Source organism: Eptesicus fuscus, chromosome 13, assembly GCF_027574615.1.
Source record: "Eptesicus fuscus isolate TK198812 chromosome 13, DD_ASM_mEF_20220401, whole genome shotgun sequence".
Lineage (NCBI taxonomy): Eukaryota > Metazoa > Chordata > Mammalia > Chiroptera > Vespertilionidae > Eptesicus > Eptesicus fuscus.
The window spans coordinates 81,837,993-81,854,849 of NC_072485.1; the positions used below are offsets into that span (position 1 = coordinate 81,837,993).

Genomic DNA, 16,857 nt, shown 5'->3' on the forward strand with positions numbered 1-16,857 from the left:
GAGACTGTGTTGAACTTGGTAAGGAACTGCCCAAATGCCTTCTGAGTGACGGTACCGTTTTTGCATTCCCTCCAGCCATGAATGGAGGGAATTCCTGTTGCTCACACCCTCGCCAGCCTTCGGTTCGGTCAGTGTTTTGGACTTTCGCTGCTGTTGTTTGACTTGTCAGTTCTCCAACTGCATATGATGTTGAGCTCCTTCTCATACGCTGCCTCTTAAAGTCTCTGCCCATGTTTTAATCAAGTCGTTCACGTTCTTATTCTTTTCCTGTTTTGTTGATGTATTTGACATACGACACTGTATACATTTAAGGTGTACAACGTGATGATTTGGTGTGTGTATATATTGTAAAATTATGACCGCAATAAGGTTAGTGAACATATCCACCACCTCACTTTGCCACCTTTTTGTGCGTGTATGATAACACTTTAGGTCCACTCCCTTAGCAACTTCCAAATATACAAGATAGTACTGTTAACTACTAGTACAGTCACCATCTGTACATTAGATATTAATCTTATAACCAGAAGTCTGTATCCTTTGACTAACATCACCCATCTCTCCCATCCTCCCCACCTCTGGTACCACCACTCTCTCTGAAATCAATAAAAAATATATTTTAAAAATATGCTTATTCTGTCCACTCAGAAACAACCTACTTTACTACCACTGTGTACATTCTTTTTTTAAAAATATATTTGATTGATTTCGGAGAAAGGGAGAGAGAGAGAGAAACATCAATGATGAGAGAGAATCAGTGATCGCTGCCTCCTGCACGCCCCGCACTGGGGATGGCTGGCTTGCAGACGTGTGTTGTAAACATGTACAGAATTAAACGGACGAGCCCGGCTCTCACAGCGCTCCCAGCAAGCACGACACAACAAGGACACCGGAGAGGGCGTTCATGGCCTAAAGACGATGCCCCGGGACAGCCTCGGCCCGGCCCCGGGAGAGCCATGGCTGCAGGGCCAGCTCCTCTCCACCCACCTCCCCAAGCTACCTAAGCGGCCTGACTCACCGCCTCCCGCCCCGCCCCCGGGCGCCGGCGGAACCCACTCCTGCCCTGGAGCCCAGAGATGCCGAGCCCAGGAGGCTGCACCGGAACCGTTATCCCGCTCGCGGCGCCTCCTGGGGACCAAGCCGCGCTAGGGAAGGGGATCCCGCAGTCACCCCGGTCCCGAGCCCGCCAGGGGGCGCGCGTCCGCCCCCGCCCCCGCCCCAGGCCTGCGCCCGCCCGCCCCGCGGCGAGGCGGGGGCTCGCTCCGCGCCACGCGGCTCCGCCAATGGGAGCGCGCGCAGCGGGCCCGGCGGTCCGGGCCGCGGGAGCTGAAAACCCGGCGCGGCGCCCGGGGAGCAGGCTCGGGGCGCGCGCCGCGGACCCGTCCTCCGAGCGCGCGAGGCCGGCGCGCCATCCGCGGACCCCCGAGCGCGCGCCCGGTTCCCCCGACTCAGCGGGCGCGGGAAGCCGCCGGACCCCATGGCCCCCGAGACCCCGGCCCAGCGGCCGGCCCCGCGCTACTTCACCTGGGACGAGGTGGCGCAGCGCTGCGGGCGCGGCCAGGAGCGGTGGCTGGTGATCGAGCGGAAGGTGTACAACATCAGCGAGTTCTCCCGCCGGCACCCCGGAGGCTCCCGGGTCATCAGCCACTACGCGGGGCAGGATGCTACGGTGAGCGCCGCCGGCGGGGCGCGGGGAAGGCGGGGCGCGCGGCCGCGGCCGGAGGCTCAGTGCGCGGGACAGGAAGTTTGGCGTCCAGAACCGAACACCGACTAATTCGGGGGGAAGCCGGCGGGGCCCGAGCGTACCTGCCGCCGAGGGATGGGGCGAGCTGTGCACCCGGGTGCCAGCGGAGGAGAGGCTGCGAACACGAGTGGGGGTGGAGGCCGCCGCTCACACTCCCACAAAGGCCGCCGGCCCTGCGTGCAGAGGCTCTGCCCGTGGCCGCGAGTCCGCGGTCTCAAGGCGCGGGCCGGCCCGAGCGGGGCTGGAGGGGCTGGGGAGGATGCCGGGCGCCGGGGCGGCCGAGGCCCAGGGCGGGCGGGCGGGATCGCGGCAGGGGCTGTCGGCGGTGCGGGAAGGGGGCTGAGTGTGCTGGGCCACCCTCGCGAGCGGGCGCAGGAGAGGGAACCGGTCTGGGGGAAAGGCCCAGGCCGGACTCCACCGGCGCCCGCTGTCCTGGGAGCCCCCAAAGGGTGAAGGCGGGAGGGTGGGGGGGGGTGTGCATCAACACATACTGGGCGAGGACCCCGTAACGGCCTGCGAATCCTGTGGCCACTCGGCCGCAGGCGGACGGCTTTTTGTGTTTACACAGCAGGGCCAGTGCGCCCCAGCCCCCCTCCCGCTTCCCCTTCTAGACCACCCAGCTCTCAGGCACCTGGCGCCTCCCTGCTGGGTTGAGGCGCTGGGGATCCCCCTTGGGGACCCAGAGGTTGGAGCGTCCCCTACATCCTTCTCCCATCTTTCGCCTACGCGGCTGGACCCTTTGCTGTCGCCCCCTCCCCGCTTGCCATCAGCGTTTCCATTATGTCCAAGCCGAGCACGGGCGCTCCCAGGTGAGGGCCACCTGCCGTCACAGCCCGCCCGGGGGACAAGGCCAGAGCCTGCGCTTGCCACCCGGAGTGACCGCGGGGGAGCCCAGACCTTGGCCGCCGGCGAGGCTGAGCCCACGCATGCGCAGGAGCGGGAGATAGCGCCGGTCCCGCAGGGTGATTTGGGGCTCCAGCTGCCTCGCTGGGCCGGCGATTGGTCTGGCTGCGTGGCGCCACCGGCCGGCTCCGCCCTGGTTCCCGCCTCTCCAGCGGATTCCCGCACAGCCTCGGGGCTTCCCGACCCGAGGGTCCCACAGAGAAGTGTCCCAGCCCCACGCATCCCCTGTTTCTCACCCACTCCCACTCCGCACGTCCGTGGGAAAGCTGTCCCTGGAAACGCCGGAGGAAAGGCCAGCCCAGGGAGGCTTTCTGGGACCCCACCCGCGCCTCCTGTTGGTTGGTGGTGCCTTTCTCACTGACCGCGGGTGCTGGGTGCTGGGAGCTGCGGACACCTAGACTAGGTGTGGGCACCCTCAGAGGGCAGCTGGCCCGGGGGGCAGGTGGTGTCTGTTTGAACTCCGGTGCAGCCTCCTTGCTGACCTTGGGTGGGAGCCCTCCCAGATTCCTGGGGGCCGGGCTGGCTTCCTCACAGCCCCGCCTTCTCCCCATCTTTGCAGGACCCCTTTGTGGCGTTCCACATCAACAAGGGCCTTGTGAGGAAGTACATGAACTCGCTCCTGATTGGAGAGCTGTCTCCGGAGCAGCCCAGCTTCGAGCCCACGAAGAATGTGAGGCCCTGCTTGCTGTGGGGAGACCCCGTGCTTGTGGAGGGGCAGAGGGTAGAAGGCAGGCCTAGACAGGGTCATGGGTAACTGCGGTCAGTAGTCCCTGGGGATCTTGAGGTCCCTGGTTCTGCTGAGTCAGTGGGTCACAGGCCCAAGGGAGCGGGGTCTCTGGACTCCATGGGTCTCACGGGGCCACCACCACGACCAGAGGCATCAACATGAAACCCATTTGAGCACCTGCTCTGTGCCAAGCGTAACCTCCTGTCACCCTCACGCGTTTCCAGATGAGGAGACTGAGGCTCTCCTAGGTTAAGCAGCCTGGCCGAGGCTCAGGTCACTGCTGGCAAACGCAGCGCAGGGCCTTGAATGGAGTCTGAGTTCCAGTGACCACGTGCTCTTTGGCGTGACCCCATAGCCCCTCCTCCCGCCATCCTCCCTGGGCTTGTGGTGTTTTTAGGGAAGACGGTTACCCAGGTGTGGGGAGGGGGGTGTCCTTGAGCCCAAGAGGCCCCTGGCCACCAGCAGGGTCGCGTTGCAGCTGGAGAACAGCAGCTTCCCCTGCTTCCCTCTCCCTCAGAAGGAGCTGACCGAGGAGTTCCGGGAGCTGCGGGCCACGGTGGAGCGGATGGGGCTCCTGCAGGCCAACCGCGCCTTCTTCCTGCTGCACCTGCTGCACATCCTGCTGCTGGACGCGGCCGCCTGGCTCACGCTGTGGGCCTTCGGGACGTCCTTCGTGCCCTTCGTCCTCTGCGCGGTGCTGCTCAGCGCGGTGCAGGTGAGAGCCCTCGGCGTGGCAGGAGCACGGCCGGCCCGGCCAGCTTGGCTCGGTGGATAGAGCGTGGGCCTGCGGACTGCTGGGTCCTGGTTCGATTTCTGCCAAGGGCACTTGCCCAGGTTGCGGGCTTGATCCCCAGTAGGGGGTGTGCAGGAGGCAGCCGATCAGTGATTCTCATCATTCATGTTCCTCTCTCCCTCTCCCTCTCTGAAATCAACAAAAACATTTAAAAAAAAAAAAGAGCTCCGCCATGCCCCGCAGCCCTCGGGGAAACTCTTACCCTCAGGAGGCCAAGGTGCCTCCCCTCTGACGGGCAGAGCTGAGGACACGCGGGAGAGTCGGTGCAGAAAGAGAACACGCGCCCCGTTGTCTGTGGCTTTCGTCTGCTCGTTGGTCGCTGTGCACCTTCATTCCTCTCCCTGCCGCTCCAGCTGCTTCTCCCCGGGCTCCCTTATTTTTTTAAAAAAATATATTTTATTGATTTTTTACAGAGAGGAAGGGAGAGGGATAGAGAGTTAGAAACATCGATCAAGTGCCTCCTGAGTGTGCCTGCAACCAAGGTACATGCCCTTGACCGGAATCGAACCTGGGACCCTTCAGTCCGCAGGCCGACGCTCTATCCACTGAGCCACACCGGTCAGGGCTAGGGCTCCCTTCTTCCTGTGGCATTTCTCCTCGGGAAATTCCTGCTCCGGTTCTGCCACAGCCCAAGGGTGCCAAGAACCAAGATCTGCTTTATCAGCAAAGCTTGGTTTCCTCCCCGGCGCAAGGCCGCCCCGCGTGCTGATAATGCGTGGGCTCTAACACTCGCTGCCTGGATGCACCTGCCAGGCCTCTGAGTGCGTCACTCTGTCCTTTTCTGAGGCCTGGATGTTCAGCCCGTGGTATGTCAAGGTCTCCGGGCTAGGGGAACAAACGGGCAGGGGAGGAAATGTGCTTGGATCCAGCCTTCCTATGAGCTGGTGCCACAGCCAGCGGTAGGGCCAGGCTTGCCAACGCCTCTCCTGGGGAGCTCAGGTAGGGCCTGCAGCATCGGCGGCCTCGGTGGGTGCGGTCGGGAGGCTGAAGGTCAGTGAGGGACGCCGGGCCGGTGAGCTGCTCAGCACTAACCTCTCTCCCCAGGCCCAGGCTGGCTGGCTGCAGCACGACTTCGGGCATCTGTCCGTCTTCAGCACCTCTACGTGGAACCACCTGCTGCATCATTTCGTGATCGGACACCTGAAGGTCAGTGGCACGGGGAGGGGCTTTCTGAAAGTCTGGCTAATGAAGGGCTACCTGGGGGGAGGGGGCCCTAGGCCTTCATACTCGTGCCCCTGCTTTTCTGCAGGGCGCCCCCGCCAGCTGGTGGAACCACCTGCACTTCCAGCACCACGCCAAGCCCAACTGCTTCCGCAAAGACCCAGACATCAACATGCACCCCTTCTTCTTCGCCTTGGGCAAGATCCTCTCCGTGGAGGTGAGAGGGCGCCGCGGGGAGGCCTGGGAGAAGGGGGACCTGCCAGCCCCGAGGGCTGGGGGAGCGCTCACAGTGCTGCCGGGGGGCGGGGGAGACACTGGCCGGCTGCCCGGCCGCTTGGAAGTTGTGGGAGGCAACAGGCGGCGACGGGCTGCCCAGGACAGAACCCCCTGTTCCCCGAGCGAGTTCAAATCGGCAGAGCAGTTACGGTCTAAAGGTGCCACGTGCTGCTAAGGACCCGAAGGGTAACGGGGACCGCCGTGCAAACACCCCGCCTGTCCCTGGGAGTGAGGGATGGCCCTCGTCGGGGGTTTTCTGACAGTCCGACCCCAGGCAGCAGCCCTCCCCTCGGCCCCTCGCTCTATTCCTCTCTCGTACTTGACATCCTACTGTGTCACAGATTCCCCATCAAGGCCATGACCGTCTCCCTGTCCTGTGACACCCAGTGCTTGGAGCATTCATTCACCAAATTCCTCCTCCCACCCAGTCTCACTTCCAGGGTGGGCAGTGTTGGGTTTGAGTTGTCATCTGTGGCCAGCAGGGTTCTTTAAGAGGTTAATGTGGCCCTGGCCGGGTGCTCAGTTGGTTGGAGCATTGTCCTATACACCAAGAGGTGCGGGGGTTTGATCCCCAATTGGGGCGTGTATGGGAGGCAGGTGATCGATGTTTCTCCATTCCTATCTCTAAAGATCAATCAGCCAAAACCGGTTTGGTTCAGTGGATAGAGCGTCGGACTGAGGGTCCCAGGTTCGATTCCGGTCAAGGGCATGTGCCTTGGTTGCGGGCACATCCCCGGTAGGGGGTGTGCAGGAGGCAGCTGGTCGATGTTTCTCTCTCATTGATGTTTTTAGCTCTCTATCCCTCTCTCTTCCTCTCTGTAAAAAAATCAGTAAAATATAAAATAAATAAAGACCAATCGATTGAGTGGGGATTTAAAATAAAAGCAGTGCGTGTAAAACCCTCCGCCCCAAGGCCCCCGGCTGCAGCCAGAGCTCTGCCAGGTCCCCTTCCACCACTCAGGACGCTGAGCCTGCCAGGACTAAACGGCTGCTAACACGTCCCAGTCCCGGCATGGTTCAGCGTGGCCTGGCTCTCCGCCCCCCTCTGGCCATGAGGACTCTGGAAAGCTGCCGGCAGCACTGGCTGGCCTGGCACCAGGAGCCTCGAGCTTGAAGCTTGTGTCTCACGGCCCGTGATGTCCTAACTCCCACCTCCTAACCGGTACCTCTGTGGTTTGCTGCCTGCCCACCACTGCGTTCCAGTCCACAGCGAGGGGATGGTGAACCCGCCCTGGCCCCTCCGGGCTCCGGCGGCTACTTTGGGGCAGTGTGGCTCCTTGATCGGGCAGAGCATGGAGCTCCGGGCAGCACTTCTGCTGTCACTGTAGAGTTAGAAACCAACCACGTGGGAGCCTCGGGGGAAGGGAGCCTCTCACACCACTGCCTGTATTGCTTCTTGGCTCTAGGGTGGTAGGAGATTCCTACCCATGGACACCGGAACTGGAGAATGATCTGGGACCAAAATACCCGCCCCCCCCTTTTTGGCCTACTTAGGAGGCGGAAGAGGCTGCCTGCTAGTATGCTAGTAAATGCCCGGCTCCCGCTGCCTGGGCGTGGGCCACCCTCTCTGGGGGTGGTTTACCTGGGCACGGACCCCTGTGCTGACCCGCCTGTGCCTCCCAGCTCTCCTGGAGGACAAGCAGCACAGAGGACACTTCACCCTAAATAGAACCTCTGGCTCCCCAGGGTCAAAGCACAGGGGCAGCTATTGGGATCATAATGGACAGGGCTCCCTTCCACAACTGTCCCAGGAGGAGGCCGGGCTCGGCCCCACCCAGCCAGCCAAGGAGACAGCCTCCTCCTCCAGTCTTCCCTCCGTTAATGATGCTGGGGTGGGGTAACCTTCATCCCCGTATCAGCAAGCCTTGTTGTTTTCTTTTAAAATACATTTTTATTGATTTCAGAGAGGAAGGGAGAGGGAGAGGGAGAGGGAGAGAGAATCATGGATCGGCTGCCTCCTGCACACCCCACACTGGGGATCGAGCCTGCAACCCGGGCATGTGCCCTGACCAGAAATCGAACTGCGACCTCCTGCTTCATAGGTCGACGCTCAACCACTGAGCCACACCAGCAGGGCTCAGCAAGCCTTGTTAATACTGCTTCCAAAGCAGACCTCGAATCTATATTGACTTCTCCAGCTCCACTGCTTCCCCTCCCAGGTCTGGTCATGTAGGGTCTAGATTATTGCTCTAGGCTCCTCACTGGTCTCCCTGTGACTATACCTGCCCCCTACAAACAGTTCATTCTCCCCCGCCAGCCAGAGGGCCTTTTTAAAGCACAAAGCGGCTCTTGCCACACCCATCGAAAGCCCCCTAGCGACTTCCCATCACCATGGGAATAAAAGCCAACCTCCTGACCAGGGCTTTCTAAGTCCGGCATGATCTGGCCACCCATCGCTAGTTTTCTGGCCTTCTAACCACTCTCCCCTGCTGCTTACTGCAAATTCCCAGTCACGCTGATCTTTCTGTCCCTGGATTATCCTAAGCCTTTGTACTGGCTGTTCTCTCAGCTATAAATGCTCTTCCCCTGGATCTTCACATTGCTGGCTCCTTCTCGTTACTCAGTTCGCAGTTCAGGGAGGCCATTTCTGACCACCCCCGCCAAAACACTGCCTCCCTCACGTTCTGTGACGTTTTCTTGTTTTTAATCTATAACTACAGATTTATCGCCGGCTTCCTGGCAGATTACAAATTCCACAAGGGTAGGGATTTTGTACGGTTCACCTCTGTATCCTCAGCACCTGGAACAGTGCCTGGCACACAGTAGGTGCTCAATAAGTACTTGCTGAATGCATGAGTCCTTTAGCAGAAGTCCTTGCAGAGAATAAACTCAGTAGATGACCTGTCACAGCAGCGGGTAGACGTGAAAGGAGAATGAACAGGCATTGTGCTCTGGATGGAGCCTCTCCCGCCCCGTGGCTGTCTGGTTGCCATAACTAAGTGGGGCAGGAGGAGCAGAGGAGCCACCAAGTGAGGCGGCAGGGCTTTGCCGTCATGCCAGGGGTTCCACGCTGGTTGGCTGCCCTGGCGGCTCCAGCCTACCTCTTCAGCAGCTAGGCTTACAAAACCACCACCCGCTGGGAAAAACTTTTCCAGCATCTTCAGATTGCCAAGTTGTTCTTGGTTCCCTGGCCATAAATATTTGCCAAACTTTGCTTAGCTTTCAAGGGGTTTTAGAAAGCTCATGTTGAAGTCAAGAGACCAAAAGATTGTGATGGGAAATGCCAGGGGCTGGATGTAGAGGGAATACTGATTGTGCAGGAGACTCTGGTGTCAACACAGTACGGAGGGGGGCGGGGGAGGGGGGAGGGGCCTGGAAACCTCACCACGAAGCTGTCTTTGGGTAAACATGAGGGGTCCTGAGGACCTGAAGACACTGTTGTGTACGCATCTCACATGGGCATGGGCCTGGCCTCACGTGCCGGGTGCTGGAGGTAAGACGGCCTGCTGGAGCCGGCCAGCAGCAGCAGCAGTCCTGGAGTAGGCCTAAGCTGAGCCAAGGTCAGACGGGGAGGGGAATGGTGACTGGTCTCGGGTGCTGAGTTGTGTTTGCTTTGCTCCGCAGCTTGGGAAGCAGAAGAAGAAGTACATGCCGTACAACCACCAGCACAAATACTTCTTCCTGAGTGAGTGCCCCCATTCAGCACCGGGAGACTCCCTCGGGAGGAGTGGGGGGCGGGGGCTGAAGGGGTGTGAGGAGGAAAGGACTCTGCGAGGGATCCTGGTATTTCAGGTGAAGGCTGGAGGGAGCACCCGCCCCGCAGGTCACTCCCGGCTTGGGAGCAGTCTGCCGTCCCAGCTAAGGAGCGGCACTGAGCCTCATGTTGGGTCAGGTTCCTCCAGTCCCACCCCGGCTTCTACCGGAGAACTGAGTGGTTGGCAGGGCATCCCGATTAAAAGCTCACCTCGAAACTTGTCAAACAGAGCCCTGGGTCAGGGTGACTCAGTGGGGCGTCGTCCCACCCCCAGAGACTTGCGGATGTAGCTGTGGAGGTTTGGACCCGAAGAGGGATTGGAGGAGCTGTTGGAAAAGGAGGAAGCACTTCTGTCGTTGTCTTAAGCTCTTTCTGAAGACGGCTACACGCCCCCTGCTTTAAAACTCCGCTCCATAATGCTTAAAGTTGGAGTTTTTAAAGGAAGGGAGGGGATGATTCCATCGATCCCATTTTAGTTCAAAGGAATTTATCCCAACTGCCTGCTACCAACCCTCCCTCCTGGAGAAAGGGGGATGGGGTAGAGGGTGGAGCAGAACTGTCCAGAAGAAAGGACGGTGGAGGGCATGCCGCCTCAGGGTAGTGGAGCCGTGGGTGGGCACGGTAATGTGGGGTCTGCAGAGAAGCGCAGCACACTGGACGCTGTCCGCCTCTTCAGCTCCCAGTGGTAAGGGAAGCACCTCCGCCCCTTTCCACAGCTGACCGCTGGGCTTTGGGGTGGGTGGAAGCGAGCTTCTAGCCCACGAGGGAGCAGCAGGGCCCCCCATACACACACACACACACACACACACTCCTGCTCCTGCCCCTTCCCCTGCATGGTGGAGCAGCCAGGAGCACAGGGCAGCTGATGGCAAGGACAGGCATAGGGTCAGTAGGAAGGCCCGGCGGGGGCAGGGCTGTAGCCAGGATAACGGGGGAGTGTCAGCCGAGCCCTTTGAAAGGCACAGGAGCAGAGCAGTTCCCTGGCTGCTGCCTTCCACTGGAAGGTTGCCCCCTCCCCTCCCCCACTGCTGGCATCCTCTTGGGAGACTGCCTTCTGCAGACTTGCATTCACCGCACCTCCAGTGCCCGCTGGTTCCATGGACGGAGGAGTGCCAAGGCAGCAGGGGCAACAGGAGATGCCAGAGGCCAGCCCCCCAGCACCGCCAGCCCTTCAGGGCCCCTCACGCTGCTCACACCTCCTCCCTGTCTCCATTTCCTCCCCAGTTGGGCCCCCAGCCTTGCTACCTCTCTACTTCCAGTGGTACATCTTCTACTTCGCTATCCAGCGGAAGAAGTGGGTGGTGAGTATCCTTGGCCCACGAGCCCCACACCCTTTGTCCCCAGTTCCTTGCGGGAGGGAAAGGGCTCTCCCGGCCAACCCACTGAGGTTCACTCCAGGCCTGATTGAGACAAAACCAGGTGTAGATCTTCCTTATCTGTAGGTGGGGTGACTCGTACTCCCCCTGCCCTGTCCCATTCAGCAGTCTCTCCTGAGGTTCTTTGCTGGGCTTGGCCAGGGGCAGGCTGGGGAGTGGGGAAGACGAGTGAGAGACGGCACCCACTCCCAGGAAACTTCTGACGAAGCAGGTGGAGGATGTGGTTGGCACCGGGGATGAGGTTCAGGCAGAGGGTCCTGAGATTCCAAAAGGGACCCGACAACACTGGCTAGATTAGAGGCGTCAGAAAAGGCTCTGTCGAGTCCCGTGTACAACTGCCTTTGGGGGACAGACAGATGGGTGGAGGGAGGCCATGGCGTCCCCGAAGGACAGGCAAGGAGGGCCGGGGTGCCTCTAGGAATGGAAGGAGCCATGGCACTAGACCCTGCAGAACTGGGCACTTGGGAGGGACCCTGACAATTACTGAGCGTTCCAGTGTGGGTCCCAGGGAGAGGGGCCACGCCAGGCCACGTGTCACGCTCTGCCTCTCTGCAGGACTTGGCCTGGATGATCACCTTCTACGTCCGCATCGCCCTCACTTACACGCCCTTGCTGGGGGTGAAGGGCCTCCTGGGCCTTTTCTTCATGGTCAGGTAGGGTGAGGTGGGGGTAGGGGTTGGCGGAGATGTTGGGGGTAACCAGTCTGGTGTGGGGGCTGTGCGGGGCTTTGGGTGGCAGGGGTATTTCAGGTGTTGGCCCGGGAAGGTGGCCAGGCTGGAGCAGTTCCCTGAGGGAGGGGGACTCTGAGCTCTGCGTGTCGTTTGTGTGTTACACACCAGGTTCCTGGAAAGCAACTGGTTTGTGTGGGTGACACAGATGAACCATATCCCCATGCACATTGACTACGACCGGAACAGGGACTGGGTCTCCACCCAGGTAAGGGCAGTGACCTGGAAGAACGAGGCCTGACACGACTAAGAACAAGTGTGGGTGGGCAGAGACGCGGGGCCGGGGACCGGGGAGCAGTGACCACACCAGCTCCCGGCATCATCGCCTCATCAGCTCGACGCTTCCCCTGCCGCCATGTGCAGAGGGAGTGACCAGGGACAGTCCCAGCCCCTCCGCTCAGACAGCGTGGCCTCAAAGGCCTGGACTGGCCTTTGCACCTGGTACCCAGAGCCGTGCCCTCCCCTCCCCTCTTCCTCCAGCTCCAGGCAACGTGCAACGTGCACAAGTCGGCCTTCAATGACTGGTTCAGTGGGCACCTCAACTTCCAGATTGAACACCAGTAAGTAGAACTGGAAGCAGGGCCTTGGGCAGGGTCCACGGGTGGGGGTGGGGGGGGGGTGGGGGAGTGAGGAGCAGAAGCCCTGACTGCCCCGTTCTTCTGAAGCCTTTTCCCCACGATGCCGCGACACAATTACCACAAAGTGGCTCCCCTGGTGCGCTCCTTGTGTGCCAAGCACGGCATCGAGTACCAGTCCAAGCCCCTGCTCACAGCCTTCGCGGACATTGTTCAGTGAGTGTCTGAGCCTGGGAGATGGCTGGTGGGGAGGGAGGCGGGCAGGGCAGTGGGGTGGGTGAAGGGTGGGCTCGAGCGATAGGAAGGTTTCCCCCATGGAATGGAGCTCACCGAGGCCAGAGCAGGGCGCTCCGTTGTGGCCAAGTCTCTCCGTGCGTGGCCCAAGCTCTTTCTCAGACAAAGGGGCAGAGTTCACATGGAAGGGAGGGGCCTCGAGCCATGTGACGGCTCCCAGATCTCTGTGAGAGCGCCCCCATACCTTACCTTTCTAGTGGGTGGTTTGGCTTTGGGGCTCGGCCCCGCCCTGCCCCCCTCACTGCCTGCTCCCTCTTCCATCTTCTCCTACAGCTCACTGAAGGAGTCGGGGCAACTCTGGCTAGATGCCTATCTTCACCAATAACAGCGCCCCCTCCTGGAAGAGGAACCTCCGGAGCCGAAGCAGAGGGAAGCCCCAGGGACGAGCCACTACAGTCCTAACACCCAGAGGGGGTGGGTTTGAGATCAAGGCTCTGGCTCAAACCCCTCCCCTTTACCTTCCAGGCAGATTTAGGACCCAAAGAGGGAGGGATGGAGCTGTCAGGGCAGGGATGTGAGTTTGTTTTTCTCTAGTGTCATATGTAGGGGGTTGGTGAGCAAAAGAGGGAGTCGGGAAGGGGTGAGAATAGGGAGGATCAACTTAGCCCAGAAATCAGGCGGTTTAGCAGTAAAATTCCACCCAGGAAAGGGGTGAGCTCATCTGACTGGTCCACTTCACCCTCGTTTGCAAACCTCAGGTTCGCAGGGTGGAGGGAGGTGGAGCAGCTGAACCTTTGGAGCAGGATTTAGAAAGGAAGCACCGGTGCTTAGAACTGAGGCCAGCCTCATGCAGCTCCTGGGGGCGTGGCTCGTTTTAGGGCCGTGAAGCCCGTGCCCTCCACGGCCTCAGGTTCCTGGAGAAGCGATTTCTCCCCTTTTAGAAGCGCGCAGGGCAAAGGCCGGGCTGCGGTATGGAAGACATATGGCCCGAAGGGATCCTGCCTCTACTGATGTTGGTCCACGTTCCATCCAGAGTCCCAAGGGAGCATCAGGTCCTAGGTCCTGCCAAAATGCCAGCGGAGTTACTCGCCATTAAAGCTCCCTTCAGCTTTCCACCTCTTCTCACCAGCACCTAAGGAGTGACACATTCCTAGGACTGAGTCCACTTCTTGCTCCACAAGCAAGTGAGCAGACAGGGCAACTTGCTTTTCTCCTCCTCAGAGACATGGGGGCCCTGGTTCTCTTTGCTTCCCTACCTGTAATGCCAAGTTTAATACTTGAGCACAAGTTTCCAAGCGGGGAGTCGCCAGTCAGGAGGGAGACACAGGGCTGATCATAGAGAAGGCAAGGGCTGTAAGAAATGTCCGTAACGTAGGTTATTTACAGCATTACCTCTGAGCAGGAGCAGCGGGGTTCAATGTCATCGCTTCCTAGTTCTAAACCAGAAACAGGAAGTAAACACAGAAGTTCGTGGTCATGGGACCATCTGGTGCTGTCATTAGGCATCTTACTCTGTCAGTTCTGTTCAAGGATCTCTCTGCTGGAGACCAGGCAGGAATTTAGGATGATCTCTTAAGTTTAGTACTGAGATGCCATTTTTTAAACCTGCTTTTTAAAAGAGAAAGTTTAACCCATCTCTAGAGAGCAAACAGGAGTGTGCCCCAGGAGTCTCGCCCAATTCCAGAACTTGTCATCAGCGTTCATACCCTCTCCGCTCCCCAACACCCGTGCCATTCAGTCCGCAGCACCCACCCTAGGCGGACTGAGCCTTTGGGGCCGGGAGGAGGGGCGCTCTCACTAGAAGGAAAAGCAGAGCCCTGGGAGAGCTGGCCTTTAGTTTTGGGAGATGGCGTCCTAAGGCATGTTGGAAGGGACTGGAGGCACCACCTACGGAAAGCGTGTTGTGATTACTTAGAGGTCTGTCAAAACCAAGAGAAATGTAAGAAACAAACAGGTTGGGCAACAGGGAACAGGAGCTCAGATCTTTTTCATTTGGGCAGAACCTGGTTTAAATGACACGCACAACTGAAGCATTGGCTTCCTCACTCCACAACAGGTGCTGACCCCCCGCCCCTCAGCTCCCCGCTACCTGAGGTTTGGGTGTGGTGTCGCCAGCCTGCCAAGCCATCTGGCTTTGGGCCCAGGCTGAGCAAACCCAGTGAAGCTCACTGAACCAAGTCCAGATCCTCAAAGCCGCTCAAATGTGTGGCCTTCTCCTTAGCCCAGGTCCGTGTGGTCTCACATGGCCCATGACGGACACACCACTGACAAAAGGCCCCGACCATTACAATGGCCCATGACAGACACACCGCTGACAAAAGGCTCCCACGATTACAATAGTGACATGAGCGATCTCAGATCCAATGACAGCTGAGGAAACAGGCTTAGACAGAACAAGTCGCCTCCGGTCACAGATGGTGGCAGAACTAACATCTGAACTCACTTTTGAAAAAGTCCCAACGTCTGCGTTTGTCTTTGTTACTTTCATCTCCCTCCCACTTCGCCAGAGGCATTTTCTCTAACCAGGCCCAGTATCACTATCCTTTTTGTACATGCCAACTTTGTTACCACTTCCTGGAGGAAAGCTGAAAAATAAAGCGAATTTTGACCAAATGAAGGCTCCTCACTTGTAACCCACAGCGCTCCTCTGCACATGTCCAAAGGACTCCCCGTGCCTGTTCTTCAAGTCACTGTCTACACCTGTGGATCTAAGTTCTTTGTGAACATGAATCCCCACACGGCCTGCCCTTGGCACAGGCCCCTTGGGCAGAAGAGGGAACGTCAGGAAATCCAGGGAACAGCACAGGTGAACTGTGGCAAGGAAAAGAAAAGCCAGCCCCTTCCCATGACCCCCATATGTTCAAATGCTAGATGCACTAGGTTTTGTGTGCACCCTCCTATGAGGCAATGCCCTCACCCTTGAACTCATTTCTAGTCTCAGTATACTAGTATATGGTAGTCCCCGTAAGTCTCCTTTTTGCCTAAATCTCCCTCTGCAGGCACCATGCCACAGAGCTGGACTACAAAGCAATGCTTTTCTAAACTCCATCAGCATATTAAAATATGCTAAATAAAGATTGGCAGGCTTCTCACTGGTCTAATCAAATAGACATGAGATTAGCAAGAGAAAATAACCAAATCTAGCATATTTGTATGGGAACCCAGATACAAAGAGAGACTCGATACACACTAGAGGTTCGGAGATAAAAAGGGAACATGGATATACAAGACATTCTGAGCTAGGGATTAGGTAAAGTGCCTTAGGAATTCAAAGGGTCATTGCAGGATAAGAGCAGACTTACTGTTTTTTCCTGAGAAAATAAAACTTACTCAAATGCAAAAAAAAAAAAAAAAAGTTTGTCCCAACCGACAAGATGTTATCTCTGAGTGAAAAAGAACACTATATTCTGCCTACTTTTCTAAATGCTACAAAATCAGAAAATCAAACAGGACAGCTCCCCACCAAGTTTTACCAGGATTATAATCTTGCAAAGTACAAAAACATCCCATCTCTGAGAAACAGCAACCCGAATCTGACGTCACAAAAACAAGGAAGTGGTTTGAATGGCAGCTTTTACAATTTACAAAATGGTCCATGCTCAAATGCTGAATAGCAGTTTATCTAATCAGGGCGGGGAACATCAGTCCAGGGCTGTGTAAGCCACAAAATCATTTGATCTGGTCCTGCCAAGGCATTAGGGGTGAGTTAATTGTGTGACAAAATACAGCAAGGCTATTTTTGTTGTTAATCCTCAGAGAATATTTTTCCATTGATTTTTCTTAGAGAAAGGGAAGGAGAAACATGGATGTGAGAGAAACACATCTATTGGTTGCCTCCTGCATGAGGCTCCACCAGGGCCCAGGCCGGGGAGGAGCCTGCAACCAAGGTAAATGCCCTTGACCGAAATCAAACCCGAAACCTTTTGGTCCACAGGCCAATGCTCTATCCACAGAGCCAAACTGGCTATGGCTAGCAGGCTTATTTTCAAGTTGATAATTTTGTATGGTCTGTGAATGATGTTACAAATATCCAAATGGCCCTTGGCAGAAAAAGGTTCCCCATCCCTGACTAAATTGTGAGTCTTTCTCAAAGGAGTGCCTTTATCTCACACAGTTGGTGGAAAACTGGTAACTCTGTTCCTAGCAAGATAAACTGGCATCCTCCAAATGGCCGAAGTACCTACCACCCAAGTTCCTTTAGCCATTTGATGGGGGCATAGCGCCATCTTGTGGCCATGCTCAAACCACCTATTAATAGGGTACAATTCCAGCATGTTATGTTAGGAATGAAAAGAACACTATATTCGGTCTACTTTTATTGACTTTTTTTTTTTTCATACATTTAAAACAAAAATAGCACATGACAATAGCATCTTATCCCAAAGTTTCAACTCAGTTGACTGCCTCAGAGAGGCCATGAAAACTAAGCCACCTTATGCCTCTGAATAACTAACTAAAGATTCAAGTTACATAGCAAGTTCAAGTTTCTGCCCAGCCAATGATGAAACAACGTTTCGGACTCCAGGGACTCCAGCTCTCCGCCTGTCTTATTTCTCAGTAGCTCTTCCTCCCTGATTAGACAGAATCCTCCTGCTGGCTATCCTTCAGAGTGGGTCAAGGCCGAACCAGAGAGAAAAGTGCAGTCT

At 57.4% G+C, this 16,857-nt stretch overlaps 1 protein-coding gene across 4 annotated transcripts; it reads left to right on the plus strand.

Moving 5' to 3' along the window:
* Nucleotides 1-1,283: 1,283 nt before the first annotated feature.
* FADS1 (fatty acid desaturase 1) lies at nucleotides 1,284-14,818 on the plus strand. Of its 4 annotated transcripts, XM_054724902.1 has the most exons (13): nucleotides 1,284-1,430; nucleotides 1,466-1,669; nucleotides 3,207-3,317; nucleotides 3,892-4,089; nucleotides 5,212-5,313; nucleotides 5,417-5,545; nucleotides 9,169-9,229; nucleotides 10,523-10,599; nucleotides 11,230-11,327; nucleotides 11,514-11,610; nucleotides 11,883-11,962; nucleotides 12,068-12,193; nucleotides 12,545-14,818. In XM_054724902.1, the coding sequence occupies exons 1-13, from the start codon at nucleotides 1,284-1,286 to the stop codon at nucleotides 12,594-12,596; spliced, it is 1,482 nt and encodes a 493-aa protein (XP_054580877.1). In that variant the 3' UTR covers nucleotides 12,597-14,818. The 4 variants fall into 4 exon arrangements, with proteins under 4 accessions (XP_054580877.1, XP_054580876.1, XP_054580874.1 ...); XM_054724901.1 differs by having other exon boundaries at nucleotides 1,334-1,669; XM_054724899.1 differs by having other exon boundaries at nucleotides 1,427-1,669; nucleotides 3,895-4,089.
* The last annotated feature ends 2,039 nt before the right edge of the window (nucleotides 14,819-16,857 follow it).

Excerpts from the sequence above, each read along its gene's own strand:
- FADS1 (XM_054724902.1), top strand. The coding sequence starts at position 1,284 with ATGGGAGCGCGCGCAGCGGGCCCGGCGGTCCGGGCCGCGGGAGCTGAA. Across the intron at positions 1,431-1,465 it reads ATCCGCGGACCCCCGAGCGC|CCGCCGGACCCCATGGCCCC; the intron begins GCGCCCGGTTCC and ends GGGCGCGGGAAG. Across the intron at positions 3,318-3,891 it reads GCTTCGAGCCCACGAAGAAT|AAGGAGCTGACCGAGGAGTT; the intron begins GTGAGGCCCTGC and ends CCTCTCCCTCAG.